At 39.1% G+C, this 26,629-nt stretch overlaps 4 protein-coding genes across 5 annotated transcripts; 2 read left to right on the top strand and 2 right to left on the bottom strand.

Annotated features, from left to right (window-relative positions):
- Positions 1 to 2,182: 2,182 nt before the first annotated feature.
- si:ch211-243a20.3 (uncharacterized protein LOC100151507 homolog) lies at positions 2,183 to 4,686 on the bottom strand. The gene is made up of 3 exons (XM_044190048.1): positions 4,556 to 4,686; positions 4,188 to 4,317; positions 2,183 to 2,738 (listed from the first exon to the last, which is right to left on the bottom strand). Exons 1-3 carry the CDS (start codon positions 4,668 to 4,670, stop codon positions 2,411 to 2,413), a joined length of 573 nt encoding a protein of 190 aa, XP_044045983.1. The 5' UTR covers positions 4,671 to 4,686; the 3' UTR covers positions 2,183 to 2,410.
- A 4,519-nt stretch (positions 4,687 to 9,205) lies between these two features.
- Positions 9,206 to 13,520, top strand: si:ch211-243a20.4. Its single transcript, XM_044190047.1, has 6 exons — positions 9,206 to 9,428; positions 9,944 to 10,213; positions 11,619 to 11,740; positions 12,269 to 12,397; positions 12,507 to 12,617; positions 12,722 to 13,520. Exons 1-6 carry the CDS (start codon positions 9,335 to 9,337, stop codon positions 12,782 to 12,784), a joined length of 789 nt encoding a protein of 262 aa, XP_044045982.1. The 5' UTR covers positions 9,206 to 9,334; the 3' UTR covers positions 12,785 to 13,520.
- Positions 13,521 to 13,612: 92 nt separating this feature from the next.
- On the top strand, positions 13,613 to 20,472 carry f8a (coagulation factor VIII associated). Of its 2 annotated transcripts, XM_044190045.1 has the most exons (12): positions 13,614 to 13,759; positions 14,188 to 14,234; positions 14,433 to 14,505; positions 15,547 to 15,706; positions 15,923 to 15,991; positions 16,120 to 16,240; positions 16,347 to 16,439; positions 16,760 to 16,824; positions 17,331 to 17,412; positions 19,091 to 19,137; positions 19,476 to 19,531; positions 19,653 to 20,472. In XM_044190045.1, exons 1-12 carry the CDS (start codon positions 13,701 to 13,703, stop codon positions 19,732 to 19,734), a joined length of 954 nt encoding a protein of 317 aa, XP_044045980.1. In that variant the 5' UTR covers positions 13,614 to 13,700; the 3' UTR covers positions 19,735 to 20,472. The 2 variants fall into 2 exon arrangements, 1 of the variants encoding a protein (XP_044045980.1); XR_006377437.1 differs by lacking the exon at positions 19,653 to 20,472 and having other exon boundaries at positions 13,613 to 13,759; positions 17,331 to 17,452.
- emp1 (epithelial membrane protein 1) lies at positions 20,155 to 25,354 on the bottom strand. Its single transcript, XM_044190049.1, has 5 exons — positions 25,229 to 25,354; positions 24,265 to 24,355; positions 23,693 to 23,792; positions 23,182 to 23,322; positions 20,155 to 21,722 (listed from the first exon to the last, which is right to left on the bottom strand). The coding sequence occupies exons 2-5, from the start codon at positions 24,337 to 24,339 to the stop codon at positions 21,562 to 21,564; spliced, it is 477 nt and encodes a 158-aa protein (XP_044045984.1). The 5' UTR covers positions 24,340 to 24,355; positions 25,229 to 25,354; the 3' UTR covers positions 20,155 to 21,561.
- Positions 25,355 to 26,629: the final 1,275 nt, after the last annotated feature.

The raw sequence follows: 26,629 nt of genomic DNA, 5'->3' as shown, positions 1-26,629 counted from the left end.
ATGGAGAGCTTTCAGTCTAGCCCTGGGAGCCACCATCAGTCTCTCTTCCAGATTCCACCCCCAGTCCAACGTCCAGACAGAAAGGGTCAATCAGGACCTTGAGGCTGTGTTATGCTGTGTGGCTGCCACCAACCCATCATCCTGGAGCTCCCAACTTCCCTGGTTCGAGTATGCACACAATTGTCTTACCTGTACTGCCTCTGGTCTCTCTCCCTTTGAGTCCTCTTCAGGGTATCAGCCACCACTCTTCCCAGCCCAGTCCTGGGTTTCACGCTCTCGCATCCTCGACCTACGGTTGGTAAGGGACTTTCACGAACCCATCCAGATAAGCCTGGAGGGTCGCCAGTAGGCTCCCATTAAGGGGGGGGGTACTGTCACGGTCAGTCACCATGCCGTGTGATCCCTGCAGAATCCAGTGCAGTTTCCCTCTCCCTGTGTGTCTTGTGTATCCACCGTTTGTCTGTAGTGTGTGTCTGTGTGTATGTGTTTCCTGGTCTGGCTTCCTGGGCTCCCGCCTGCTGTTGATCACTGGCACACCTGACACCAATTAGTCATCAGTCTTCAGTCAGCATAAAAACCGGGCTCTTCCTCATTACCAGTGCCAGATCATCTTCGTATACTTGTACGACCCTATGCAACGGCTCCACGCTTCATACAGCTAAGTACTGTTGTAGCTCTGTCTAGTTATTTTGCCCTTTGTGAACTCTGGTTTGCTTCTGCCGCAGACATCCCTCTCGCCGGTGATCACAGCCACATCACCTCGCAGATCTCTGCCAACCTGTTTGCCTGTCTTGTCACGACTCTGCCAGCTACCCAGTGGTCTCCCTGCTCTGCCGGCCAATCAGTGGACTTCCAGCTCTGCCAGCTAACCAGCGGTATCCTCGGCTCCACCAATGACACCTCCCGTGCCAATTGGAGCCGGTCCTCGCCACTCTACGGATCTGCTGCTGGCCTAGCATCGCCAGACCCACTCCCGGTCAGAGCACACTTCACCACTCTCCGTTCCAGGATCTGTGCAGTCCGCCCTGGGTTGGGCTCACCGCGTCCTTGAGAGCTACAGTGGATGGCCCTGGCTACACCCTTGACAAAAGACTATATTCATTCATTGTCCTGTTTGAATAAATACTGACTTACCTCATCTACTCTTTGTGTTCTGCGTTTGTGGGTTCTGGTTCGTACACTACGACACAAACATCTCCAAACAATTCCAAACAAGGACAGACAGCCATGGCACACCAAAAAAACATCTGTGTTTGTTGGAGAATGTTTCATTGGTGTGCCGTGGCCATTAAATCTCGAGCCCAATCCGTGATAACCCTGATGACATCCGGGTTTTTGTTTTAACTTTACAAAGCTCCTACAGAGCCACAGAAGACATCATACAACTGTTTTAACGGGCTGAGTAGTACTCCTCACGAAAGTAAACCCAACTTCATGTGAAAAATAGGTCCCTTTAAGGGGAGTCCACTGTGCATGCCTGTGGCTTCTTGGCATCTTCTGTCATATTGTTTGTTCTGTGTTTATGCTGTTTGTATATGGGAGACCCAAAGTGTTCAGTATTAACTGAATAAATAAGAAATAATGAAATAAATTATCATATTTATAAATAAAGGCAAACTATATTATATAATCATGAAGATGTGAAATAATCCAGTACATCTATTAAAAATCACACCATTCTTATCCTGCTTCTTCTCACAATACAGAGATTATTGCATTTCATTTTTTAAATTTAATTTCATAAAGCCACTTTTCATCACAAAGTCTTTGTCTGTCAATCATGACAAACAGGGTAGTTGGTGAATTATTTCTTAAATTAATACTGAATACTTGGCGTCTCCATAATTGTTTATGTGCCAATAAACAAAAAGGAGAGAAAAAACACATCACGTGATAACAACTAAAGTGTCTCCATAAGAAGTGAGCAACTCCATCTGCTGAGGAAGGCCATGAGATGTGGTTGAAACCAAACAAGTAAGTTGGACCTTGTGTTGAGAATTTTTTGTTGTCAAGCTGGAAAAAATACACATTTTGAGGATGTTGTTGTGCAGAAATAAGCACTGGAACTGGTAACAAATGTGATATAGGCTAATAACAGATTTATAGTGTTTTATAGAGGTTTGTATTTCTGTGTGTGTCCTCACTTTAAGCTCAATCTGACATTAAGAGCTGGACAACAAAATAGTGATAAAACTGAGAGTTTATTAATGATATGAGTTATCTATTGACTAATACAAACGCTAATCATCACTCCTGATCTCACAGGACAAGCAGTGTCTATGTATCATTGTTATTTTACAAAAATGAAATCTATACAGTTTAAAAAATGGATTTCTTACATTAGTCTATATAACATTCTCAGAACCTGTTTCTGTGTCTCACAGCCACAAACTTCCCCAACCTCCATCAGTCAGTCTCTCTCTCTCTGAACCAGCTTCACTCCCCCTTTCTTGAGGACTCTCACCCGTCTCCTCCTCACCACCCGGCTCCCCCTCGGCGGACTCGTCCTCCCCGCGGTCCTCTGGGCGTACCGGGCCATGCTCGCCACCTCTCCTCTCAGGCTCTGAGGTGCCAGAACCCGGCCGCCTCCCACCTCCTCCTCCCCCACCTCCCGGTAGCCGTGGTGACGGAGGAACGGTTCCAGGGTTGCTAGGCGACGAGAGAGCTCGGTGATGCGCCGGCGCAGCAGGGAGACTTCTCTGAACAGGTCGTTGACGGACTCGGACAGAGGGCGCACCCTGCAGGACGAACAGAGGAGGTTCAGCTTCACACAACAACTCACACATTTATAAAGAAATATTGATCTCAACTCTGATGGAGCTGCGAACAATATATGAATATATGACCTGAACAAAGATATTACAACATCCGGGAACAACCTGGAGGAACAGTGTGTCGTAAGAAGGTGATGGAGGGAAGTGAAGAGTGGGGAGATTTGTGGCTGTGTGAGACACAGAAACAGGTTCTGTAAATATTATATAGGCTAATGTAAGAAATCCATTGTTTAACATCAGCAGGAACGTTGTCCATCATTATTGCATTACAATGCTCATGTATTAAAACAACACTCTCATTCACTCTCCTATTATATTCTTTAATATCACTTTCTAACATTAAACAGGCTGCAAGGATAACGTAATGACGTCAGGACCATAGCCAGGTTTTAGTTTTAAAACTTTAGTCATGAAACCACGAGTCCAAAAAACTATTTGAAATGTTGTGATTATTTTATATTTTTTCCATATTTTTTCTTTATTTACTTAACCATCATATTTTCTGTAGTTGTAGAAAATATCCCCATACAGTCCATTTAGTAGCTTTTCTGGAGCTTTCACTCATACCGTGTCTTCTTCATCAGCAGATAGAGTTTGTCCAGTTGTCATGGAATTGTAAATTAACATTTCCATTTTCAGGAAGACTTGTCTATCTTGGCTTAAAAGCTTAAATTTTAAAATATACAGTTCTATGACAACTGTGTAACATATCTGCTGACGAAGACCATGTGGTATGATTGAAAGCTTCAGAAAAGCAACTAAATAGACCTTGTGGTGTTTTGTCAACTGCTATTTCCAAGGTCAAGAATGAACTTTGAGCCTCAGCTTTTGTGTAGATTTTATCTCCCTATCTGAGATAAAAGCTGTTTTAAAGACTTCTCCACACTTCCAGGAATATAATATACAATATAATTCTGGTGGAAAAATACTAAATCTCCTTTTTTACTTGTTTACAGCTTAATTTTAATACATCAAGTCCAAAAATCAAATCAATTTAAAAAAAAAATCTGAATCAGCCTTTAATAACCCATCATGTGTAATTTGTGTGTAATTGTAGATAGTAAACCCTTCTTCAGGTCATGTAATTTTGTGTTTTAGATTGGTTTTTTTTGTGCGCAAATGAATGGCTTGTGTTTGTTCTTTTATGTTTGCATAAAAGCAAATGAATGGTAACAAAACCTAAAAGATTGTGCTCCTTCTGCTGACACAAGCTGCTCATTAGGGACTAAAGGACAGACCTAGCTAATAGCTGTAGTAGAAATAGTTGTAGTAAATGTATGAACAGGAACTATCTAATGATGAAGTCACAAAGAATGTCTTCGAAGAAGTGATGGAGCAGAATAAACCATGCTAAGGCTGCTCAGACAGCATGTTTTAGGATATATTAGGGGGTGGTGCAGGTGTTAAAGTTACCTGGAGTAGTCAGGCAGCAGTGTGCTGGGCTGAGAGTGCAATAAAGTCTTGATCTCACTGAAGATGCGTTTTCCCCAGGCGTCTAAAACTCTGGTCACACTGCGCACTGAGGCCACGTTCACACGATCAGCTGAAACCAAAACATAACACCATCAGGCTTCGATTTAAGGAAATTCATGAATATTATTGGCCACCCAGAAAAACAAGTGTTACAATGGTTTTAAGCTCCAAATAGTTATCTAATCTCTGCAGAGTTTCTTCAATTGCTGTATTTCATTCAGTTCACCAATAAAGATCTTTATAATTCACAACTTCAAACATTTTAGTGATTTACAGGCCCCAAGATCAAACAGAGGCTCATCATTTACCTCCTTCTCTGTAGTTCCAGTACCCATAATCCAGTTCATTCTCCTCGCTGGCTGAACGGGCCCCAGTTGCCATGGCAACCACCATCAGCACCATCAACAGAGAGGGAGGGGCCATGACGGGGCAGACAGACACTCCCCTTTAAAAAAAGAGAAGAAGAAGAAAAGAGAAAAACAATCCCTTCATGTGTTGAAAATGAACAGATAAACTTCTTGACATGTTTTTTCTTTTAATGCTGACGAACACAAACAGAAAGAGCGTGAGATGGAAGAGAAGAGAAGAGATGAAACACGGGCTTCATAAAAACTAAGCAGCATACAGATGTGCACACACATCTGTATCCAGTGGTGGAATGTAACTAAGTACATTTACTTACGTAAGCAATTCTGCTTAACAAGTACTTTTACTTTTTAAACTTTTAGGTACATTTTGTTGATAATACTTCTGTACTTTTTTATTTTTTATTGTATTGTAAAATATATGATATGTACACAAAGACATTCATATAAAGTACAGTACTTATGCAGATACACTAATATTACATCTCATTCCAGTTGTCCTAAGCCATCACTGTAATTGGGAAGTCACCAGTGTCTGTTTCAGATCAATGATGGACAATATGCAAGTTTGATTTCCACAAAACAAACATATCTATATGAAAATGTAACCACATTTTTGGAGCATAAAGGAAGAGGACAATTACTTAAGTAGAATTTCAAATGCAGGACTTTTACTTCATTGTCTTCCACCACTGTCTGTAAGTTATGTGATTACAGTGGTGGAAAGTAACTAAGTACATTTACTCACGTACTGTACTTAAGTACAAATCTGAGATACTTTACTTGAGTATTTCCATTTTATGCTACTTTTTACTTCGACTTCATGACAACGCAGAGGAAAATATTGTACTTTTTACTCCATTACATTTGTCTGACAGCTTTAGTTAGTTACTGATTAGATTTTACATACAAAATATGTAATAAATATAATCAGTTTAGGAAATATGATGCATTTTATAGATTTTCTCGAGTTTTACCAACTACAAATGTTGTTTTCACATTAACGCGTATATGATAATAATACAATAATATAATAAATACAATAACAACGCTCTGGAAGGGGCCATTTTTCATAATGAATACTTCACTTTTGATACTTTAACTACATTTTGCGATTCTGAACTTTTACTCAAGTAAACTTTTAAATAGAGGACTTTTACTCGTAGTGGAGAATTTTACATTGTGGTATTTCTACTTTTACTTAAGCATAGGATTTGAACACTGTGTGATTGTCGCTGCACAGGTAGTGAGGGGGTGCCTTCAAGTCTTTAAAGTTTAAAGCAATAAATCCATAAATCAGTAAAAGAACACTATGATTACAACTACTACTACACTTCACAAGGGGGGAGGAGAGAATGACCACAGTCTAATCTGACAGACAAAGGAAGTTTTCAAATATTTTTTCTTTACTCTAATCCCATGACTCCAGGTTTGAGTGGAAAAACAAGAGAGGAGGTTAAAGCAGGCGACCTAGAAAAGGAGGACAACGAAAGGGAAAAAAAGCAGGATTGCATCCATATGACAAAGTCTTTGAATCATACTGGACAGTAATACACCGATGACTCACTGTTGAGGTATTATAAATGTTGTCTGGGAATATAAATTTGGAGGCCGATCAAAGGCCCAGTGAAAATTAGCCGAACAATAATCAGACACAGCTTGTTTCACATCTGGTCAAACACATCAACAACACTGAACAAGCCACAAACCAGTGTCCTATCACTATGATGATTGGTGCTGCAATAACTACATATTTAACTTTGCACACTAACAGTGAACTGGTAGAGGTATCACAGGATAGAAAAATGGAGCAAATGAGCCCAATACTCACGACTTGAAATGATGATGATGATGCTCAGCAGGAAGTTCTTCTCCGATCTGTAGTTTGAATGCCAGATGCCTCGGCTTCTCTCGCCTCTCCACTCTGTCACTGCCCTGGTCTTTTCTCCTTATTTCTTCTTCTTTTTCTCTCTGATGCTCTCTCCACCCTCGGCTCGCAGCTGTAATATAATTAGGAGAGAGTGTGGCAGGTCCAGTGCTGAGCCACTTTTACAAAAACTTGTTGTGTCTTTACACCCCAACACACGCCCAGCTCCTACTCTCTCTCACACACATCCAGCCGCTGCCAGATGTGTTGCACATCCTCTTCTTTCAGATGAGTCTCATAATTTACCCTGTTTTTGTCTCTCCTTTTCTTTATCCCCTTTATTGAATAGACAGGTATATGTGTCTGAGGCTGTAATGTCACTCTGCTGCAGGACTGAGTTTCTAGAGAAACGTACTGAGGTCTCCTCAAAACTTGAATTATGGACCTTTTTCATCTGTCTCTGCTTCCCACCGTCTGCCCTTTACCCTCACAAAAGCCTCAACACACCTTAGAGCCATTTTTTTTTACTTCTGCCACGTTAAAGAATACAGAAAGATACTTTTTTCATTTGAAGGAGAGCAGCTGAGAATATTTACTCATTGTTTACTGCATTTAGGAGAGCAAGATGTTGTCCTTTACCATACTTCACTGTGTATTTAAATGTTCTGCTACTTGACACTTCTACTCCACCACATTTAAATATTGTACTTTTTGCTCCACTACATTTATTTGACAGCTATAGTTACATCAGTGTATAAAATATGATGCATTTTTATAGATTAAACTTCCCTACAGAATATGCAGTAGTATAAAGTAGTCCACCAGCTACAGCAATAAAATGCTGCTTAAATCAGTATCAGTAATCAATCAGTAATAATGGAAGAAAATAATATACAGTATATACACTCTGAAACACTCTTTTACTTTTTAATACTTCAAGAACTTCCACCAGTGGGGGAGGACATATTCAGATCCTTTATTTAAATAAAAGTAACAATTCTGTAACATAAAAATACTCCATTAATAATTACAAAATGTATTCACAGTATCAAAAGTAAGATAGTCAATGGCCCCCTATCAGTGTTATATTATTTAGGCATTATTATGTTCTTGGATCATTATTATTGATGCATTACTAAGTAAGCTGAACTTTAATGTAGAGCTGAAAAGATTTGTTGATATGCTATATAATCAGTTAGTTGATCAACAGATAATTAATCAACAACTATTTTGATAACTGATTAATTATCAAAATTTAGTCATTTTTCAAGCAAAAATATTTGATGGTTCCAGGTTCTCAAATTTGCCGCTGTTCATGGTTTCACAATATTGTAAAATATTGAATATATGAATATGAATATTTTGGAGTTTTGAACTGTTGGTCGGACAAAACAAGACATTTGTTTTATAGACCAAACAATTAATCGATTATCGAGAAAATAATCAGCAGATTAATTGATGATGAAAATATATATTAATAATATATTAATTGAATTTAATCTATATCAATGCGACAAATTTTATAAACTGATCATGTGGTTTGTGTATAAAATCTTTTTTTCTGAAATGTAACCAGGAACTATAGCTGTAAAACAAATGCAGCGGTGTAAAAAGTATTTCTCACTGTAATGTGGTGGAGTAGAAGTATAAAGTAGCAGAAAATGGAAATACTTAAGTAAAGTGAAGTTCCTCAAAACTGTAGTACAGTATTTTAGTAATGCTCCTAGTTACTTTCCACCACTGGAAACTTCATCACATCGGGGGATACTAGGCATTTAATCCACAATGTTTTCAAGCAAATAACATGTTTTCTCCACTTACAATATACAACACTGACAGTCTTTCCAGTAAATCTGGTTTTTAAAAAAATCAATCTGTTAATCTGTCAATGTTTTTGTAAAGTAGAGGATTTGTGTACTTTACTCCCCAGGAAAGAGGGGAGATAAGGAGTGAAGGAGACGGGATATGAAATGGAATGAATTATTCCTTTTTGACTGGCATCCAGATGTTATTCCAGCTCTCTCTCTCTCGCTCTCGCTCTCTCTCTCTGTCTGTTTTCATGCTGTGGCTGAGGTGAGGTCAGAGTTGGCCACCAATACAGCCAGAGAGAAAATGGTGAAAAAGTCAAGTGGAGAGGCAGAGAGAAGGAAGGGGGCGTAAAGGGAGAAAGAAAAAACAGACAGACAGACAAATGGGGTTAAATAATAATAACCGCTGCACTTCCACATGTGTGCGCCTCTCCTGGCAGCCTCAGAGAGCGATTCAACAGAGAGTTATTGCTGTGAAGAAGCCACTATACCATCCACAGCTGGTTCACATTAACAGCAGGCAATTTGTCACCTTCAGCTGAATTCCAGCCTCACACACACACACACACACTGTACTTTCTCCCTCCCTGCAAGTCTTTCCCGTCTTCTGTCTTTTAAAAACCACATGACGAGGTGTGCACTCGTGGCTCACACTTTTATTTCTCCAGCAGTGTCTCACTGTGGAGGAAAGCCAGCATTGCACTTCACTTAACACCCAGAGGCTGACGTAAGAAACTAATGCAACCAGAAATACTCAGTCTTAACACAACACAAAGCAAATTAGAGGCTGTCTTGGTACAATTTTATCCTACTTGTGGGTGTATCTTTGTGGTGTGCAAATACTTTCAGGCTTTTATGTTAAATGTGTCCCCAATGAGTCAGTGTCCAGAAAAACAGAAAACTAACATTTTGAGGAAGTGGCTTTGCCAAATACAGGAAACCAAACACTGCAGTTTAATGAACCAAGAGAAATGAGAAACACAGAGTAGATACGCAGAACAAATTCACAAAGAAGAATATAAACAGCCCACAAAAACCCTGAAAGTCATGGAAGCTCAACAATTTTGGCACCTTTCTTTCATGTCGACTTGGATATTTGTCTTTTTCTTCCCTTCTGTATGCTCAGGAATGGACACACCAAGTAAGCCATCCAAACTATATTTAGACACTGTACTTAGAGTGAAGGGTGACACTTTGTGAATCACTAATGTAACTTTTGGATTGTTTGCAGCCAAAGATGCTTGGATAAGTTTCTTTAGTGTCATATCAACAGCAACTAATGATTATTTTCATCACCGATCTATTGATTTTTCTGCTTTTTGAAATAATCATTTCATCTATAAATGTCAGAAAACTAGTGAAAAATCTCATAGTCACAGTTTCCCAAAACCCAACGGGAAGTGTAAAAATGGCTTGTTTTGTATGACCAACAGTCTAAACCCCAAAAAGATTTAGTTTATGATGATATAAAAGAGAGAAAAACAGCAAATCCTCAAATTTGAGAAGCTGAGAATTATGTTTTTGCTAAATAACTGACCTCAACGATTGATCGATTATCAAAATTGTTGGAGATTAATTTTCTGTTGATCGACTGATTGATTAACCGACTAGTCATTTCAGCTCTTATGTTAAACTCTATGTTATGTCCCCTCACAGAAATAGACCTGGAAAGCACAGTCTTTGTGGCCCTTGCAGGCGAAGACCTCAAAATTAAATCTACCTTGAAGGTGCCAGCAAACCAAAGTAGCGACATCCTGACGTGCCAGTCCAATAATCTCAACAGACAGATATACAGCTGTGACGTCGCTGCGACGGCTGGCCAGCCAAAAGATTTTGAACTGACATTGGAGCTGAAAAACCTGAGTTCAGGAGAATACTATTGCCAATATAAAACAGCCAAGGTGTACTGGTTTGTTCGAGTGAGAAGTGAGTATGAAAAAGAAGATAATGTGAATGAAAGAAGTAGCAGTAACCAGATTTATTACATCTCTTCAGGTCTCTTCTTTATTTGTAGGAGATCTTGAAATTGGAGGTGATAACAAGGTGTGAGCTCTCATGTATAAACAAATTACATTAATAATGATTTTGTAATCTCAACCTTTTTCACTGCCTTATGGTGAAGACCCACTGGATGTGGTGCAAGAGCATAAAGTTTGCTCCTCTTCATCTGCTGTCGCAAAGGACTGTGGGATGCAAGATCACACAAGGCTGACCAGCGGCATGAAAAAAAGGAGGGGTTGACAGTTAGGAAGAACAACAATAGTTCCCGTTATTCTGACTTGGAGTGTTAACATATTATTCCAAAAAGGTCACACCCACTGATAGATTTGTAGTCACATCATTAATAGCCTAAATTTGCTACTTCTGTTGTGTTTCGTATTTGTAGCAGTGAAGCAAGATGCCTTCCTTTGTATCTTGCTTTATTTGTTAACAAACTGCTACAAACATAAAATGAATCAAATTAATATAGTCAGCGATGGTGGCTTTGCAGCCATTTTGTCACATCTGTAGTTCTTTTTACCAAGTAGGAGATATCGTAGCGGTCAGAAATTCTTGATACCTCTGACCTTCAACTCGGAGGTTGATGTAAACAGTTTTTCTGACTCTTGCTGGTAACGACTGATTAAACGATATGTGATGTGTGAACGCAAAATATGTAGTGATTTGTTGAAAAATCAACAAAGAAAAACTGATGTAGTGGTGGGACTAGAAGTTTAGTCTTTAGCAGTTATATATATGCAGGTGTATAAATATTAGTTTCCCTGCTTCCAACAGATACAGGAAAAAACAAAGTTCTGCTTGTCACAAAGTCACATGAATTGTTGGAGAAAGTGGTAGGTCACTTATTTACACATTGTTAGCTAATGATCTAGCTACTCAATGCAATGCTGTGTGGTTTGTTTCCAATGGCCCTTCTATGTTTGAGTGGACATGAGTTGTGAGGAGTTCAAGCATCTGATAGTTTTATTTGAAGGATATTAAAAGCCCCCACAAAGGTGAAAATATTATGTATTTCACAAGAAAAACAAAACTTCTGAGAAAAGTCAAAAAATATATATATATATAATTTTGTGTAACAGAAATTTTGTATTTTTGGGGCCCTTCAGATTTATCTTGGCACCCCTTGGAGGGTCCTGACCCCCAGGTTGGGAACCACTGTACATGTCAAAAGCCATTAGTGGATCAATACTGATGCTGACAATGTATTCAATATATTCAATGTATTAAATATTTTTAGCCAGTGGATTGCTCTCTTGACAGATCAGGAATTTATCAGCAAACCTCTGCCAGATTCCTGGCAAAGACTGACATTGAATATTGTGTTTTCCAGATGAGGGCTACATAAAGCTCGTAATGTTGGATTACACAGAATTCATCATAGTTGCCGTCTTCACTGCTGTGCTGCTGGTTTTCAGTGTGGTCGGTTCGATGTGTGTCTTCAGGGGACATTGGGTAAGATGTGTCCTGCATGCTCTTAACCTGTCAGAAGTTAAGAAACAGCATGTTGCAAAGTAAGAATATTGCTTGTTGCAGACTTAAACTGTGGCATTATGAGTGACATGAAGCTGACAGGCAGTATTGTAGATGAGTTTCTGAAGCTCCAGATGAAGCCCATCTTTTTAATGTTCAAATTAGATTTAGCTTGATTAGTCGATCAACACAAAATTAATCGGCTACTATTTGATAGTTGATTAATCGTTTTTTCAAGCAAAAGTGCCAAACACTATCTAGTTCCAGCTCCCGAATTCTTAGGATTTGCTGCATTTTCTTGTCTTATGTAATAGTAAGTTGAATATCTCTGGGTTTTGGACCACTGGCTGGACAAAACAAGCAATTTCAAGATGTCACAAGACACAAAACTAGAGAAGGAGCTGTTGTGAGGTAATGCTACATCACGAGAAAATCCTTATAGTCTAGTTTGTGTGTTATCCAGGTTTTGTTATTGATTTTTCTTTTGATGTATTAAATTGTCATTTTTAGAAAGAACGCATCACTAAAGGTGGCGACACCAGCAGAAAACGAAAGCAGAACAGAGAAGAAAGGAAGGAGAGAAAGACAGAGGAAGACAACATGGATGTGATAACTGCTCAGTCTACGTCTTTCTATGCTGTAAGCACCTTTCTATTCATCAGTATATAGACAAACACACATAATTTTTGTCCTCCATCTTCCCTGCTGTTTTATATGTCTTGGAAACTGATATGAGAAATTCTTTCAGAGTCTAGAGCCTCGGCCCAAGTCCATTTATGATGTGCTGGACCACTCGGCTGCCAACAAAGAGCCAGACCAAAGCAAAGCTAAACCCAAGAAAAACAAACCCCCAAAAACGGTCAGTGCGAACATCAGGTGCTTTGTCACATTTTCTGTTACCAGTGGAAAACAATAAAACATACAGTTGACCTGTGTGTGACCCATCTTTTACTTCCTCCACAGATGGCGCAAACCACACAACCCAAGCAGGAAGATGTATCTGAGTCTGTCTATGAGAATTTTTGAGTCTTAAAAAAGTATTTATAGCAGTCGCTGAGATGATCTCACTTTGTTTTGCTGTGTCATTGTCACCTGTTACCAGTGGCAGAAAATGTATGTAGATTCTTTAAAAGTAAAAGCAAAAAAGTAAAAATACTGAGGTACATGTAAATTTATTAAGTAAAAATACTAAAATACTATCAGAGAAATGTACTAAAAGTAAAAATTCAAAAGTACTCACTATGCAGGCAAAATGGCTTCTATCAGTGTTACATTATAATGCATTATACTGTTGGGTTATTATTATGGATGCGTTAACATGTAACAAGCATTTTAATGTTGTTGCTGGTTGCGGTGGAGCTAACTAGTTTATTACTGTAAAACAATGCTTTATATATTTTTAAAATGTGAATCTGCAAAGTAACTATAGTGGTCAAATAAATACACAATAAAATAAAGTACAGAATTTCCATCTGAAATGTAGTGGAGTAAAAGTATAAAATAACATGTAAAGTTTCTCAGAATTGTACTTAAGTGCAATACTTAAGTTAATCTACTTAGTTAATTTCTAAACATTTCTGTCCCTGTTATCTGTCTCAGTCTGACTTCTGTCTCGTGGTTTAATTTTATTTTATTTGTATTTTACAATATACAAATATTTGTATATATGTTGTGTGTGTGTCTGTGTACTATGAAGGGGCAACAACTTACATTTCATTTTGCAACCCTGTGTTGTAAAATAACAATAAATGAACCTCGATACCTTGATTTTTGCGTTTCTCTAACTTCTTTCCTTATTTGGGAATTTCCTTCTATTGTAAGTCTATTGTGTTATGTCTATTGCACCACCCCTTTTGCGTACGCTGACCAATTAAATTGTGAGTTCTACGCTCCTGTCAGTTGGACTTCCTGGTTTGGTTTGTTGTGGTTTTCTGCATTGATCATGGCTGCAGAGGGCGATTTTCTGGCGAGATACCGTGCTGTGTCAAATAAACTGAAAAAGTAAGGCTTTGAGCTACATTAGTTCAAATAAAAAGATGAGTGAATATCGAGATTAGTGTTACGTTATTTGGCAGTAATGCTATAGATACGCTAATAAGCTAGGTTAAGCTAACTGTTAGCCTGTGACTGTCGTTACTGTCAGTGTGGCATGACGTTATTTAACCTACCTTTATGTGCATGTTATTTAGTTTCTAATGCAAATATAATGTTGGTAGAGTTAAATTGTTTAGTCCAGGCTTATATATATGTGTGTTGTTGCGTTATTCGACAGCTAACGGAAACGTTAATTTAGCTAGCTATAGTCGCTAAAACTGGCGAAGCACACATTCATTCCTCTGTTTAGCACCTTAACAGAAGTGTATTTACGATAACCTGCTAACTAGCTAATCGTGATGTTTAGAAAATTGGCTTGTGTTTCTTTGTCGCAGACGTTTTCTCCGGAAGCCCAATGTAGCGGAGGCGAGTGAGCAGTTTGGTAAGTGTCTGCCCGTCTGCACAGCCGTTGTAAACTAATGTCAAAATTACATTATTCGGCCAATACACACGACATGACACCATCTCCAACCTTTCTCCTTGTTCTCATCCATGTTACAGAGACTAGTTATATTTCATCAAACTGTTTCTTCACAGTTTGCCTCACACATTGATTTTCCTGTTTTCACCTGTGTTTCAGGTCAGTTAGCCAAAGAGCTGAAGCAGCAGGACTGCCTTCAGTATGCTGCCTTCTGTAACCTGGCCATGGCTCGGTGTGTGGTTATGTACACTCCTTCTGCACCAGATTGACCTGAACCATCTCAGTGTCTAACACGATACAAGAGACACCTATGTCCGCATACTTTTGTGGTCTGCAGCTGTGTTCATGGTTTGGGCTAGGCCCATTCGTTCCAATTAAGGGAAATCTTTATGCAACATACAGTGTTATTTTACACAATAGCCTGCCTCCAAATCCCTAAAGACAAGTTTCAAATTTTGTGGAAGGCTTTCTCAGAAGAGTGGAGGCTGTTATAGCAATGTATTAATGACCATGGCTTTGGAATGAGATGTTCAGCAATCACATGTGGGTGTAATGTTCAGGTGTTCACGTAGTTTCAGCCATGTAGTGAACTTAAAGTCCTACCTTCACATCGTAAAAGATTCCTCAAGTAACTGCAGTTCTTTAAGAATCATGTAAATGTCATTTGTAACACTTTAATCACACTTTAGGGCTTGAATGAATTTCACAACAACCTCATTCTTAACAATAAATGGAAAAGATGTAGACTTGTACTGAGCACAAGGGGAAACTTTGCATGAAAGCCTTATTGGGGATTAATCATTTTCTTGCAGCAGGCAACCGCTTAGACACCGCTGATCAGATTTAGACAAAACTTGGACAACTTACATCAACCTGGTGGGCTCTGAAATATTCAGAATTATGACACTGGAAACTGTCACAAATTATTAAAGTATTTTGTCAATTCTCAACCCACATTTCAGGCACATCATATTTGTTATGAAGGTTTAGAATTCTTGCTACTATGTTTTCAACTCAATAAACACTGATTGGTCTAAACTGAGTGCTACATGCTAAAGATTTAGTAACCAGTTAGTCAGATCATCTCATAAAGGCACAGTCCAGTGAGTGATTACTCCTCTCTAGTTGTTCATGTCCCATACAATAAAATACCACAGGGTGACAGAGGTGTTGGTAATTAGCCCAGAGGGAGCCTGTATGGTGCTGCATGGTGATGACATGTTTACTGTTGATGGTGCATCTGTTGTTGTTACACACCCTGAATGTCTTGCAGGTGTGAGCAGACTCTTTTTAACGCTCCTGGAGAGGCTCTGGCGTTAACCGATGCTGCCCGCCTCTTTCTCTCGTCTGAGAAAGAGAACAGGGCACTGCAGGCCCCAGGCTTTGATGAGCACCTTCAGGCTGCACTCAACTGCTACAGTTTTGCCATTAAGGTACACTGTGATTCCTAGTTTTTAATGACATGTTTAGTGCTTGAAACAACAGCTGTTCTCTGAAAATATCTGGGAAATTAAAGTAATTGTACGTTGAATGTGAATTTTGTAGTATGTGGATCCTGTAGGAAATTTGTGTGGAATATATGAAGGGTTTGCAGAATAGATATGTCTACAGAGACAGTTAGATAATGCTGATGCACAAATGGCTTACAGGTGTACATTGAGATGAACCAGCCTGTGATGGCAGCCAGCCTGTGTCTAGAACTTGGCAACGCGCTCAAGGTAAAACTTTGGATCAGAGCTTCAAGCTGTCCTAAAAGATAAATTATCTTGATATGTGATTGTTTTAAAGTTGATATACTGTAATTCAAATGACATGTTAATCTCATCTCCTTCTGTGGTTTCAATAGGAGATGAACAGACCAGGAGAGGCTATTGTTCATTACCAGAGGGCTGCAGAGTTGCAGACTCAGACACCAATTGAAGCTCTGCTGTCAATGGAAGAAATCGCCACTTGTAAAATTCTGACCCGTGAGTTCAGTCATGCCCATTTATATCTGATATGTAGTTGATGCATGTTTTATGTGGACATGATTTTCTGCAGTTTAAGTTTTCATGTCTCTTGTGTTTTATGCAGGTGACTACGACGGTGCTTTGTCAGTGTTCACAGAGATGCAGCTGATGTGCCAGGAGAGAGGACTACAGCTACCAGGCACCAGCACCCCTGTTGGTGAGGCTCTGCATTCATCTACAGGCTGTACCCGCTTCAAATAATCTTATGGTTGAATGGATCCCAAGTGATACAGTTTTCTAAATGGAGGCTGAATGCAATATATCAAAAACATGTAGGGATAAGAACATTTTTAATGCTGAGATCAAAAGCTGAATGTTTAAACAAAAGAAAAGATAAATAAATCAGGATCAGTATTTTTAAGCAGTGTCTCACGTTCTGCCTTAATATCATTGTTGCATTTTATTAGATTACACTGACCAGAAAACGGTGAACTGTCTTCATTTCTCTTCCGTTTCTTCATTTTCCTGGAAAAAAAGGTGCATTTCTGGACATTGTGGCAAAATGTGAGATCTCCAGAGTACTACTGCTAATGTTGCTTGAGGTAAGTGCATGAATTTTACATATAAAGACAAGATATGGCAAGAAAACCATCTATATCACAATATCTGTGTGACTGAAGTGGAAAATACACCCACAATAAGGGCAAATCATTTTTTATAAAGTATGAATCAAACCAGTTCTGTATTTTTCACTTCACTTATGAAAAGCTGTATTTTTAACAGTGTTTTATAGTTAGTTGTGATGAAATGCTATGCACCCAGTCCTACGTATTTTTTACCACAGATACACAGCAACATGAACAGCTTCCAATACTTCAAACAGCCATAGAAAGGCTAAACGGTGAACTGTCAGAAAGCAGAACAGCTTCATTTTATGCATTAAAAGAAGAAAACACTTCCACATCAGCAACGCAACAGAAAGTATCACATTACTGATGCCAAGAGTAGTGATATTATATCACAATATTGATTATTTATCCCACATCTGTACATTACTTACTGGTGCAGAAGCACTTTAATGGTCCAACATTGCTGTTTTCCTGTGCAGCCTCCGCCTCAGAAGTTGTTACCAGAACATGCCCAGACCCTGGAGAGATACGCATGGGAGTCTTTTGACCCTCACAGCCAAGGCAAATTCACCTCAATATTGAGCTATAACTAGAGCAAAATGTATGAATTATATACAGTGCATCTGGAAAGTATTCACAGCGCTTCACTTTTTCCACATTTTGTTATGTTACAGCCTTATTCCAAAATGGATTACAATCATTATTTTCCTCAAAATTCTACAAACAATATCACATAATGACAACAGGAAAGAAGTTAGTTTGAAATCTTTGCAAATTTATTACAAATAAAAAACAAAAAAATCAAAGTTGAGCTCAGGTGCATACTGTTTCTACTGATCATCCTTGAGATGTTTCTACAACTTGATCAGAGTCGACCTGTGGTAAATTCAGTTGATTGGACATGATTTGGAAAGGCACACACCGGTCTATGTAAGGTCCCACAGTTAACAGTGCATGTCAGAGCACAAACCAAGCCACAAAGTCCAAGGAATTGTCTGTAGACCTCAGAGACAGGATTGTATCAAGGCACAGATCTGGGGAAGGGTACAGAAAAATTTCTACAGCATTGAAGGTCCCAATGAGCACAGTGGACTCCACCATCCGTAAATGGAAGAAGTTTGGAACCACCAGGACTCTTCCTAGAGCTGGTTGCCCGGCCAAACTGAGTGATCGGGGGAGAAGGGCCTTAGTCAGGGAGGTGACCAAGAACCCGATGGTCACTCTGACAGAGCTCCAGCGTTTCTCTGTGGAGAGAGGAGAACCTTCCAGAAGAACAACCATCTTTGCAGCACTCCACCAATCAGGCCTGTATGGTAGAGGGGCCAGACGGAAGCCACTCCTCAGTAAATGGCACATGACAGCCCGCCTGGAGTTTGCCAAAAGGCACCTGAAGGACTCTCAGACCATGAGAAACAAAATTCTCTGGTCTGAATGAAACAAAGATCGAACTCTTTGGCCTGAATAGCAAGCGTCATGTCTGGAGGAAACCAGGCACCGCTCATCACCTGGCTAATGCCATCACAGTGAAACATGGTGGTGGCAGCATCATGCTGTGGGGATGTTTTTCAGCAGCAGGAACTGGGAGACTAGGGAAAGATGAATGCAGCAATGTACAGAGACATCCTTGATGAACACCTGCTCCAGAGCGCTCTGGACCTCAGACTGGGGGCAAAAGTTCATCTTCCAACGGGATGACGACCCTAAGCACACAGCCAAGATAACAAAGTGTGGCTACGGGACAACTCTGTGAATGTCCCTGAATGGCCCAGCCAGATCGCAGACTTGAACCCGACTGAACATCTCTGGAGAGATCTGAAAATGGCTGTGCACCAACGCTCCCCATCCAACCTGATGGAGCTTGAGAGGTCCTGCAAAGAAGAATGGGAGAAACTGCCCAAAAATAGGTGTGCCAAACCTGTAGCATCATACTCAAAAAGACTCGAGGCTGTAATTGGTGCCAAAGGTGCTTCAACAAAGTATTGAGCAAAGGCTGTAAACAAACTTTTTTCACATTGTCATTATGGGGTATTGTTTGGAAGTGTTTTGAGGAAAATAATGAATTTATTCCATTTTGGAATAAGACTGTAACATAACAATGTGGAAAAGGTGAAGCGCTGTGAATACTTTCCAGATGCACTGTACGTTCAATTTTCAATGGGAATGCATAAATTGTTTCATGAATCCTATGAGTGACGTTTATTTGAAGTGGTGCAAATGTGGATTTTGTCCTCTCCTTCAGTGACCTTCCTGCCTGAGAATGTTTTCCTGCTCCTGCAGTCAGTAGTGGTGAGTTTCATCATCCACATACTTGTAGAGTTCACAGGATTTCCTGATCCTTCCTGCCTCATACGGGGAAAATGGTCTTCACGGCCTTCACACAGCAGTGACAAATGTGCTGGAGTTTGTCTTTCTTTGCCAATGGAATTACATTTATTTATTTATTTATTTATTTTTTCTATTTTCAGCATTTGCAATGACCTTTTACCTGTGTAGCAACTTGTTCTGGACGAAAAGTTTATAAGAGAGCACAAACACTGACAAGACTCTGAGAACTTGTCATGGTCATCTGAATCTGCAGTTATGGTTTTATTTATTTAGTGTATAACAGCAAATCTGTTTTGCAGATGGCGTGTCAGGAGAAAGACACAGAGTCCCTGAAGTCTCTTCAGACAGAGCTATGGTGAGAATTCAGAAATGTTCATTTTTCATGTGAAGGGGATTGAGCAGCATATATGTTGCTTCTCAATCTTAATTGTCCATATTGATTTGTGTGTTTTGTTTTTTGTGTGTCTCCCCCTCAGGCGGTTTCTGAGTGCTGAGCAGAATCACCTTCTCCACCTGGTGGTTCAGGAGCGCATCACGCCCTCTGGCCAAGGCATCTAGTACAGTCCAGTTTTTACTCACTTCCTCTGGGAACGATACTTTATATAATGGAACATTCCTGTTTCTGACTGGGTCTGTTGTAAGGCCTTAAGTGTTGTTTTCAAAACCTCAATGTTTAAACTTGCACTCAGAGAAATGTGCGCAATACAGACCTTTGCCCTTATCATTAAGTTACGCAGATTTAGAAATCTGTGAAAATCCAATAGCATTTTGTAGAACTGTGTTGTCCTTTTTTATTACCCTGATGTGAAGATATTTGTTAGGATGCTAACTTAAGCCTAAATTTAAATTAATTTTAATTAAATGGTGTGTGCTCTTGAGTGAAGGCTACATAATGGAACCAATCATACATAGATTATGTAATAGTGACATTTTGATTTTGTTGCATTTACAGCATTTTAATAGATGAAACATGAAGGCTTTGTGATATAATTTGTTTTATTAATAAATGATAGGGCTTGAATGTAATTACTAACAAAACATTCTATTGCATAGTTATGAAATATGGTGAAATGAAACACCATTGTCCTCCATCCCTGGTTCATTATTATGTTCACTTGTACATATTGCATGTACTTTTCTTACGATAGCAGCCAACTACAGACACAAAATCAAACATGGTAAATAAAACACTCAATACAAAATGTTACAAAAATATAATGGTTACAATGTACATAGATTAAAAAAGGATACACTACAGTTGTAATGATACATGATTAAAACTACTTGTACTGTAAATTAAGGCTTGTCTTTTTTGATTGTTCAAGTACTGCAACAGGAATGTTGTAGTTTTGCCAACATGCTGTGTCTTCAGACATGATTTTTTTTTTTTCACTCCGACTCTGGAAAGCTGCAGTAGTAACCGTCAGCCTCACAAAGTGATTATAAAGGATAAGGACTTTCATCTCACATTTCATCCATATCTCAAAAGGGCTTTTGTTTAGTTTTTCTCCTCCCATATGGTCAACTTTGTTAGATTTTTAAAGGGATATTTGGCATTTTAGGAAATAATTCATTCTTTCTTGCAGAGAGTTAGCTGAGAAGATTGATACCACTCCTATTTATATGCAGTAAACAAGAAGCTACCTCCAGCAGCTGCTTAGCTTAGCATAAAGACTAGAAACAGGGAAACAGCTAGCCTGGCTTTGTCTGAAGGTTAAAAAAAAAAAAAAACCAACAAGCACCTCTAAAGTTCACTAATTGTTTCCCCCTGTTGCCACTCTTTATGTTAAGCTAAGCTAACTGTCTCCTGGCGGTAGCTTCCTACTTAACACACGGATGTCAGAGTGATATCGATCCTCTCATCTAACTCTCTGCAAGAAAGCAAATAAATGTCAAACTATTCATTTACAGTATTAATGGGTATGGACTGAGTGCTCCAAATCTGTGTACTTTTTTAAAAAGACAATGGAAATAATTGATTTATTAATTTTATGGTTATTCTGACTTGAAAAAGTATGTTTAGGGGTTGCAGCCTCCTAATCAAAACCATCATTTTGTAGCCCATACTGCCATACTGAATGAATGAATAAAATATTACCCTGCCCTCTTCTTTCTTTAATCAAATAGAAATCTATTGAGAAAAATAGTTAAGTTCCGCCCTTCATGTAATGTAAGCATGGGTTCCATTTCAATTTATAATCAAAATATAAACAAATGGCTCTTTTTAGCAACTGAACATTATTCCCCCATTTTCCTAGCTGCAGATTTAGATCAACAATCTTCTATGTTTTCTCCAAATTTTGAAACAAATTCTATTCTTCAATTTCCCCAATTCAAACTGGGAATATCATCCTAGGCCTGGCCTCCTCCTCTTCTCTTGCTCGCTCACTCACTCTTCTTCCGCAGTACGAGGTAGGTGATCGCTAAGATGAAGGTGAGTGCAAAAGAGATCCAGGCCAGGACATAGGAGTGTCCGTACGCTCCCTCTGTGTCATCGGTGTGAAGCTCGGCCGTGTAGATTGAGGTTGCTATCATTATACACAGGCCTGCAGGAGAGAAAAAAGGGAAATATTGTCACATACACCCAGACAAGGCAATTAAGATGTAATTACTTTTCCTGTTATAAGATAAGGCTCATGAACGAGGACAGTGTAGCCTGCGGCTCCACTGCAATCACAATGAAATGAGAAACATGACTGTTTCACTGTGCTAATTTTCCAGTTATATAAACTCATGACAATACATGTTAAAATCCCATTACTTGTACTTTCTGTATGTGTTTTATGTACTAGTAGCAGTGCCAAAGAGAATCCATAATTGACCCTCTGTATTTAATTGTACTGTGAAATATTGTAGTTCACAGATCTTCTGTCTAAAGGAATAAGTCCAGTTTTACCAATATCTGTCACAGCATGAGACCTTCAATACTTGAGAACATGTTTTAAATATAGGATTATGTACTAATAAAGCACCCAATTCAGTGCTATGAATGTGACTTAACTTCAACATTCGATTTTGAATATTCTTGTGAATATTGTAACTTAATGACAGATTTGAGACTTTGATAATTATCACAATATTCTGCCCATGTTGCTGACCAATAATAAGCGCTGGAGCTGAAAGGTGTAGTTGATTAATTGATTAGTTGATCGACAGAAAAATAATTGGCAACAATTTTCACCTATGATGGTAAACTGAATACATTTTGGAGTTTTGACTGATGGTTGGACAAAATAAGAAATTTAAACAACCTTGGGCTCTAAGAAAATTGTGATGGGCATGTTTCACAATTGTATGATTATTTCATTGACAAAATGTATTAAAAATGTATCAATAAATTTAGAAAGTAATCCGCAGATTAATCAATAACGAAATCATTAGGTGCAGCCCTTATTAGCGCATTCACAAAAAAAACACACAATATCTTCACAGATTTTTTAACAATCACCCCATCCACCCTCAAAAAATATGATTGTGGTTTCAGTCAATCTCAGACAGAGAGGCTGAAGTTTGAGAATGTTCAACCATCAGTTTTTGACACGAGCCAAGATTCACAGTCACTTAAGATTAATCCAAACAGTTATTACTCTACTGCAGTGATTTTTAATCATGTGTCATTGAGGCCTGAGATTATACTGATTAACAGGTCAAACCAGCTGATTTTGTTTTTGGTTAAACGGAAAACCTGCAGACTCTTGAACCTGAACGGTGCTTGATTGAAAATCACTGAGCTTCTGCATCCTATCTGCATCCATGTTTGTTTTAACACTATCATGCAGACACACTGTACATGCTGCGGCTGAGCTCTGCTTCCATAGATTTTGTGCCAAGTGACAGAAATACAGGAATAAGAACACTGACGTGTCATACCATTGTTGTGCTTTACAGTCAAGCATTTAGCACACATCCTCAATAGAAATGTACAAATCTCAGCTATAAGAAGCAAGTAAATAAATTAATATTTCTTACAGGTGCAGGTCAGACTTTTGACTCTAGGTTACTTACAGGCGATTAGCTGTAAAATGCCAGTGAAGGTGAATCTCTGGCCTTTGGACAGGGTGAACAGCTGAGCCACAAACACAAACAAGGCCAGAATGGAAAACACACAGGCCAGCACTGAGGTGGCCTGAACCGTCTGGAGATATTCTACAGCAGCAGGAAGACAAAACAAACACACAGTCAGTGAGGGGTCAACAGCAACACAGATACAAGGCAATGTTCATCTTGAAGCACTACATCTGCATTCTAACTGCTCGATTAATACTATTAACATTCATAAAATTATTACTGGTTACGTATTAATGTATTGTAGAATTGTACCAACAATTTTAATAGCATATAATCTCTGATTTCTGGTCATTAATGACCAGTTACAATCCCCTGATCAGCATCCGTCTGTTCTGCTTCTACATCTTAACATCTGGAATCTCCAGTCAGATCAAGTCAACGTATGCCGAAAAGTTAACAGCTATCAGATCACCCATCCCATCTAAATCACCACATCCATGCCGTTTACCCTCTGGGTAGTTTTTCAGGTTGGTGTAATGCCAGACTAAGTTCGTCAACTCCCACCTGCCCCACAAGTCAGTTGACACTGTACTAGTGATCCACCAGGCCTGAAGAAGCAGAGGAAGATCAGAATAAACACAAGATATCCAGAACATCAAGGCGCATACAGTGGTTGCATCACATGTAAAGAAATGTTTAGTAAATGTTATGCAGATTTACTGTGTGAATAAATGTTGAAACTTCTCATCCCCCACATGAATACATGTACCAGTGTTGACAGACCTACTAGTCAGTGTTTTAATATTGTGTAAGGCTTGGTGAAAGTCTATGTAGATTTGCACTGTGAGTGGCAAAATACCAAAAAAACATATATTTTGACATTTGACTGCTGGGTATTTCCATGTGGTTTAATGACACATGTGCTGGCCTGAGCTTCCATAGAGAAATACATTTTGCTTTAGGCGTTTGTGTTTGCTCTCTGCCTTTGGTTGGCATTTATTAATTAATATAAAACCTTTTTGTTCTTCCTGGAGCGCAGGCTGTTAAATGAGAAAACAAAAGAAAACAATATCCACTTACATTATCAATGGTGGCCACCAGAAGCAGGATGACGGTGGTAATGTGCAGAACAACGATTCCAGCCAGCATCAACATCGTGCCCTTGTGAAAACTTATAACAGGAGAAAGGCGGAAGGACGCGCACCATTATTTATTTTCCACGCACAGCAACAACACAGCCGTGTACATGAGGAAGTATCAATTCACACAGCTGTCCCAAATAAATAGTGTCTCAAACAGAAGAAAAAAAAAAAATACTGACAGAGGAAGACATCCGTTGCGTGCAAGCCCAAACTCGCCCCACAACTCTCACAGACTTTTTAAATCACACACACACACACACACACACACACACACACACACACACACACATCTGCTGTCAAACACACCGCAGCTTCCCGATAGATTCACCTCTCTGCTCAGATAACCAGTGGTTTCACATCTTAAAACTTCTGTAAAAAAAAACGTATTTTCTATCTTTTCACAGCTTAAATGAATTGGCATCCATTTGGAAAGTCCAGAAATACCGATCCGTTTGTTTACTCATTCCTCATGGCTTTAGACTGTTTCCGTCGACAAGAAAGGCGCATTTGTTTAGACGCTGTTTGGGCATTCCCAAATGGGTGCTGCTCCGTTACACACACAGGCCCTGTACTATAGTCAACAACTTTGAAAAGAGCGCGAGAATACCACGACCGAAAATAATAATAAACACACCTCTAACTTATACACCCAAATATAAACACTGTTGATTGTTCAACTCTATGTTCATCTACAGAGGTTGGGGTTGCGCGTCCTTTTAATACTTTTTTTGCGCTCACAGTCACATCCGTACAATTCTTCAAAGCGCTGGTGAAAATCTGTTTAACGCTTAAATGAACTTTTCTGCACTCTACACAACAAAAAAACACAAATCATGCGTCTCCGAGCGTACGGTCCGTAAGACATAACTTTACAAAATGTAAACAACGTGGATAAACGTTACCTGAAAGTGCTTTAACGCACGGCCCGGGAGTTATTTGGGAATGTGAAACACGATAGACCCACCCAGCTTTGAATTCACAGCACACACACACACACCACCCTGTTTTCCCTCTCCATTCCCTCTCACTAAGCCCCACCCATAAAGTTTCAATTTTTTCCCCCTCAATGAAACGTCCAGAAGAACCAAAATGCTTCAGGTTGCCCCCTTCAACTCCAAACAGTGCCTAAAGAGGAGCAAGGTTTTAAAATCATTCGTTGTCACATGGATGTTTAACACCACTACCTGCTTCAGATGTATTATTGTTTCTGCTTCCTTTATATTCCAGAAATACCTTCCCTACAGGCTGCGACAAACTGCTTCCCTTTAACTCAGTTTCTCCCCTGGGTGTCCCATCTTCATAAAACAAACTGGCCACAACAGCTATTACTGTACTGTGTTTTCCTCTGAATATAAAATATCATTTTGGACATACATAAACAGCACGGTGTACCTCTTACTTGTGCTTTCAGACACACTTGCCGGTTTATTATGCATGTAAAACGACTTCTTTAAAGATGGGACATTACGAAGTGCTGTAGACAGTGCAGTGCGCTCTGTGCACTCTTACACTCTGATGGCAACATGTTTTCAAGCAAGTCAAAAGTGAAATTAAATATTGGCTCATGTAGATGCAGTTTCGATTGGTGCAAAAGAGTGAAATTGAAATCAATAAAAAGCTTCAATAGTCATTCTGTCAGTCAATCTCCTACATTGACTCTGCTCTCATCGTTGAGTGTGCTGCCAGCAGACAGTGGACACGAACTTGTGCATGAGCGTGATGGGATCTTCTTCTATTCGCTTACAAATTGTACCAGCCTAATGTGGACATACTCTAATTTTAACAGGAGGCCCTGCGGAAACCAAAGCCAAACATTTAATGAACCTTATACATAATCCAGCCCAGATTTCTGCAGATGAAGCTAATCCCCCCCCCCCCAAGGTTCATATGACATACAAATCATACAATGACATACATAAAATACATACACATAGAGGTTAGAAATGAACAGATATCAAGGACTTCAAGTCACATAAAGTGGTTGCATCACATGTAAATACTCGGTAAAAGTATATATGCTGTGTAGATAGACCTTTTTAATTGTGCCCTTACATGAGCTCTCAATAATCCAATTCTGTAATACATTATTAATTTATCTTTTTAAGTCACAGAGTGTATGAAAATGTGACTATAGAGATATGTAGATTTACGACACTTTGGGTGGCAAAATACCAAAAAATACTGTATATGTGACATTCAAATCCTGGGTATTTCAAAGTGGTTTAATAACACATGCAGTGGCCTGAGTTTCCACTGGAAATATAATTCATATGATACACGTAGGAACCTTTTTCTGACATTTC

This window comes from Siniperca chuatsi, linkage group LG3, assembly GCF_020085105.1.
Source record: "Siniperca chuatsi isolate FFG_IHB_CAS linkage group LG3, ASM2008510v1, whole genome shotgun sequence".
NCBI lineage: Eukaryota > Metazoa > Chordata > Actinopteri > Centrarchiformes > Sinipercidae > Siniperca > Siniperca chuatsi.
The sequence above is the reverse complement of the archived record's forward strand: the minus strand, read 5'-3'. Positions and strand labels throughout refer to the sequence as shown.

Coding starts and splice junctions, on each gene's coding strand:
- si:ch211-243a20.4 (XM_044190047.1), top strand. CDS start 9,335: ATGGAAGCTCAACAATTTTGGCACCTTTCTTTCATGTCGACTTGGATA. Junction 9,429..9,943: donor CTCAGGAATGGACACACCAA/GTAAGCCATCCA, acceptor GTCCCCTCACAG/AAATAGACCTGGAAAGCACA. Junction 10,214..11,618: donor CTGGTTTGTTCGAGTGAGAA/GTGAGTATGAAA, acceptor TGTGTTTTCCAG/ATGAGGGCTACATAAAGCTC.
- f8a (XM_044190045.1), top strand. CDS start 13,701: ATGGCTGCAGAGGGCGATTTTCTGGCGAGATACCGTGCTGTGTCAAAT. Junction 15,707..15,922: donor GCTACAGTTTTGCCATTAAG/GTACACTGTGAT, acceptor AATGGCTTACAG/GTGTACATTGAGATGAACCA. Junction 16,241..16,346: donor CACTTGTAAAATTCTGACCC/GTGAGTTCAGTC, acceptor TGTTTTATGCAG/GTGACTACGACGGTGCTTTG.
- si:ch211-243a20.3 (XM_044190048.1), bottom strand. CDS start 4,670: ATGGCCCCTCCCTCTCTGTTGATGGTGCTGATGGTGGTTGCCATGGCA. Junction 4,318..4,555: donor CTGGAACTACAGAGAAGGAG/GTAAATGATGAG, acceptor TTTTGGTTTCAG/CTGATCGTGTGAACGTGGCC. Junction 2,739..4,187: donor CTGCTGCCTGACTACTCCAG/GTAACTTTAACA, acceptor TTCGTCCTGCAG/GGTGCGCCCTCTGTCCGAGT.
- emp1 (XM_044190049.1), bottom strand. CDS start 24,339: ATGTTGATGCTGGCTGGAATCGTTGTTCTGCACATTACCACCGTCATC. Junction 23,323..23,692: donor CCTGAAAAACTACCCAGAGG/GTAAACGGCATG, acceptor CTGCTGCTGTAG/AATATCTCCAGACGGTTCAG. Junction 21,723..23,181: donor CATTTTACAGCTAATCGCCT/GTAAGTAACCTA, acceptor TCTCTCCTGCAG/GCCTGTGTATAATGATAGCA.